We start from the raw sequence: 4,274 nt of genomic DNA, 5'->3' as shown, positions 1-4,274 counted from the left end.
ATGTCAGACGTAATGAAACAAGACAAGATATGGGAAAGTGAGGATCTATCTTTTAACGCAGTTATGCACTATGCATGTAAATAGCGAGTTTTCTTTTTTCTGTTTATTGGTCCAATGCGATGTCGCAATGACGTGGCTCATCGATCAGAAGCATTATTTAATAAAGTAATGAAAAACTTACCTTAAGAATTTTTCTCCCTCTAGGATTTGAACCTAGCCAAGTTTTTTTTTTCGCCTTTATTTTCTTTATTTGTGCTAAAAAACCGTACACGAACAGTTGGTCGGACCTATAGCCTTTACGGCTAGTAATGGGTCCAAATGAAAAACAAGTACAATGTAACTGCAGACCTTGTACAGAAAAACTTCAAAATTAACACACACAATCAATTCATTCCCACAGTTACGTCGAGAAGAGTCGGACACGACTGAACAACTGAACTGAACTGAAGTTTCTTGTGCCAATTGCGGTTGTTCAAGACATTCCCTATAACCTTTCCATTGTCATCGCCCTTTATCATATTCAGAAAACGTAACAGCTTCATCATCCTTATCAACAGTAGCAACTTATCGGGCATCATCAGATGAGACATTTTCTGTACTTTCGCTGTTTTGGACCAGTTTTTGCCATTTTATCATCGCAATTGTTCTTAATGGGGTACCGCACTTTGCCGCTCGTGTTATACTTGCCTACTTTTTCAGTCTGGTCCATTGCCATTAACGACCATCAGCTTGCCTTTACATTACGTGCGCTACCCAAGCCTATTTCGTTTTAATTCCGACCAGTATCAATAAATTTCTTTTATCTCTTGCCCAATTTATTTCTCGTCATTTACGCTGAAGTTGCCATTTTCCTTTCCATAGCTACATGCGGAGATCTCTATTTAGTAAATATATTTTTGTTTTGCTAGCATGTTTCTGCCGCACAGGACTGTCGTAAAATACATCAGTCATACGCTTTCATCTTCACAGGCATCAGTAAATCGCAGTACTGGACCTGAGATTTTAAGTAAAAGATGCACCCCAACCTTATCCTTAAGCACGTAGTTGTTTCACTCTGTTGTGTCCATGCACTGAAGGGAACAGGAGGATTTATAACGAGGGGCCAACTTTTAGCCTCAAACCAGCACTTGACGTATACGTTATCAGCGTGAGGTTAAAAAAGGTACGAGGCACTTTAGCGACTAAATTAGTGAAAGGCGAAAGCCTGAGTACCGCATTCTGCTACGCAACTGGCATTAGGGAGTAATTAATTGATTGACTATAGATTGATAATTTTAATTAATTCCTGGGAAGTAGGTAATTATTTAATTTAACTGGACATCAATCTGGTAAATAAATGATTTACAATTCATTCCTTGATTAGTTATTAATTAGTATATAATAATTAGCCGGTTATTATTGGTAATTGAGCGTTGATTAGAATATGGCCCTGTACGGTACACATTCGCGCATACTATGGTGGTGCTCTGATTGGCCGAGACCTCTATGACACCATCCCGCCTCGGCCAATCAGAGCCGCCGAAAAAGCGGGACACATTTTATCCACGACAGCATGAGCCATTAAAGGCTTTCGCCTTAATACATTCGGTTACTGCCGGCGCATGCGCAGTCAAGCACGGTAGGGCGAGCCGCCATGAGAAGACGTAGCGATAACCGTAGTCGCAGTACGGGATGAAAATAAACGCATATTCTCGGTCTTGGTCAGCGATCCCTGCTCTAACCTACTGTCGCTAACTTTTTTCCTTCTTAGTGTGCTGAAAATTACATTGCTGAGTGTTAATGTTTAGACTTGCGTCCCTCTCTAAGTCTGATAATGCATTTCAGTTCGTCCCCCAGTTACTTTGCACGGCGATGTCGAGCGCAGATCGCAAAACACTCTAGGGAATTTTTCATCAATTCTTAGCCACCATTACTTCCTATCCAGACTACTGAACACCTCTTATAAATTAGCGGTGAATAGAAATTTAGAGGTCGAGTCTCTGTGCTAATATATGCAGTTATTGTTATTTAATCGCTTATTCATTGGACAACAAGGGGGCTGTGCATCCGCTATTCAAAATTTTCCAGTGAACTTACGTATGACTCTTTATAGCCCTGGTTCCGTAATGCCTGCATGATTGCTGGCATTTCGACCGAGTCACGCGCTTTCCCGTAACCCATGGAGGCTATTACCGGAGGTGGTTATATCTGCGAATTTCTCTGTTCCCTGATTGATGGTGTGTATATGGTCTATTATCGAGTACCCTTTACGAAAGACAACGTGGTCGTTTGGTTGGTTTGCGTATAAGGTTGCGCTCATTCTAATGAGGATTCACATAGTAGATACGTTTGTTGGAAAAATATGGCAAGTGGCCTAATATGCGATTTTTGAAGTTGACGCGCCTTTTCATAAGAAGCAGTAGAATGTTAGTGAATTACCAAGGTTAAAGTACTTCAGGTGATGAGAGATTATGAACACGGGGTGGCTAGTCTGAGAGCGTGCTCATAGATGCCCGTTTGTGACTACCTGAACGGCGTCGTCGCCGCAGACGAAACTGGTAGGCAGGTATAAGCTGGATGAGCAGAACCTTGCGCCCCACGTTGGCCAGTGTCATCTGCGACAGAGTGGCTGATGGGGTCATCGTATGACAGGTAGCTTTGGCACATATGCGGCTCAAGGTTGTGCTCGGCGTGGGATATGGTGCCCATGGTAGCCGCCTAATTGTAATTGGCAAAGGCCAACCTGATGCATTAGATTATGATCGATTTTTGGGAACCTTGCATGATTATATATGCAAAAAAATAAAACAAAAACGTCTCGGACAGTTTGGTGAAGGGCAGCATGGCGTTCTTCAAGGAATCCTTAACGCCATCGCAACCTGTAATTAAAAGCGAAGCTTAAGTTTCCACACAAATTTTCCTTCACGTTAAAAAAGTCCCATAGAGTTATAAAAAGCAGAAGAAAATATTAACAAGACGATTGTAATTTTGTTTTCCTGTTCAAAAAGACAGTACTAATGTATTACACTAGACAATAGTCTTGTAGTACTGTGCTTATTAGTGATTTCATTTGTTTTTATAAGGCCTCTTTGATTTAGCGTTAGTTGTTGCTACTCAACCGGAAGCTGGGGGATTCGCTCTGCAATTCATCTTCATAAAAGTTCTCTGATTGGCAGCTATGGGGCGTGACCCAACAGGAAGTATAGATTGTACCATTGACAGAACGGATGCATGCTTCTCACTTATGCCGCTGACGACGAACGCACAGGTTTTCTGTGATATAAACAGCCGCGTTCAAAATTTGTATTACCAAGTATCGTACTCCTTGGTGTCATTTTGTCCAGGGATATCTTCCAATTGCCTTCTTACAAATCGCCAGTAACCTTTGCGTGAACAGCTGCGTTTTTGTTTTGCACTGCTTGTAAGACTTTACTTATTTTCTTTTTAGATGGCTACGAGACTTTCATTGTTTCAGGGATTAACGTGTTGGTATTTCGGGTGCGGTAGAGACCTGCGCAAAAACCTGTGTTTACTAAGCTGTGTTATTGATATTGGCGACATATTTTTTAATCCTGGCTGTTACTCCGATTGTCCGTTGTCCGGCTGTTGTCCGTGTGTTTTTTAGGCGCTTTCCAGGTTTAACATGTTACTCCCCTTGACTGTTTTTTTACCCTTCCTAGTTTCATCCTGACCGCTTTTAGCCTACCTCCCCCCTATGCGCTCGCATGATGCTCTGCCTACTACAATTTCTTCGGTCGTTTATATATTGGGCTTTATGATTACCTTTGACAGCGCTACTAAGTCTGTTCAATTTATGTGGTCAGACGCTTCCATGTCTTGGTGTCCATTAATCTGACCTTTCGTCTCCTCAGCGAGCTTACTCGAATGCCGCCTAGGGCTAACCTTCACCTTACTTCATTACGTGCTCTGCAGAATATATTTGAGAACAATATTATTTTTTGAATGCTATAAATTCCTCTTGCTCAATTAAAGCCGAATATGTTTTGTAGTGATAGCTTCTCAATTTCCCTCTTAACGCTAACTCGTTCACGCGCTTGTTCTTTCAAACCTTGCGTTTGGCGCATGATGGCCTCAGTCGCCTATGCGCCATTAAACACAACACAACACAACACAACACAATCTTCTGTTTTATCTGAATTTCTTGACATAGTCGAATTCATAGCGTTCAGTGATTACTACAGCTGACCTTTCAGAGCGCCTCGACAGGAATGAATGCCAGAATGCGCACGCAGTATGACGCCTTCAGTTATTAGTCCTACCATTTATTTCTCTGC

General features: G+C 41.8%; 1 protein-coding gene across 1 annotated transcript in view; it reads right to left on the bottom strand.

Moving 5' to 3' along the window:
• Positions 1–2,160, bottom strand: part of LOC146196412 (uncharacterized) — an 8,103-nt gene extending 5,943 nt beyond the window's left edge. Inside the window, exon 1 of the mRNA XM_084596993.1 lies at positions 2,077–2,160. Coding sequence (XP_084453119.1) covers positions 2,077–2,160 — 84 coding nt within the window. The remainder of the gene's footprint in view (positions 1–2,076) is intronic.
• Positions 2,161–4,274: the final 2,114 nt, after the last annotated feature.

The sequence above is a fragment of the Amblyomma maculatum genome, chromosome 3, assembly GCF_055883805.1.
Source record: "Amblyomma maculatum isolate TAMU_Amacu chromosome 3, ASM5588380v1, whole genome shotgun sequence".
In the NCBI taxonomy this organism is placed as follows: domain Eukaryota; kingdom Metazoa; phylum Arthropoda; class Arachnida; order Ixodida; family Ixodidae; genus Amblyomma; species Amblyomma maculatum.
Note: the sequence above shows the minus strand (reverse complement) of the source record. Positions and strands in the feature narration are given on the sequence as shown.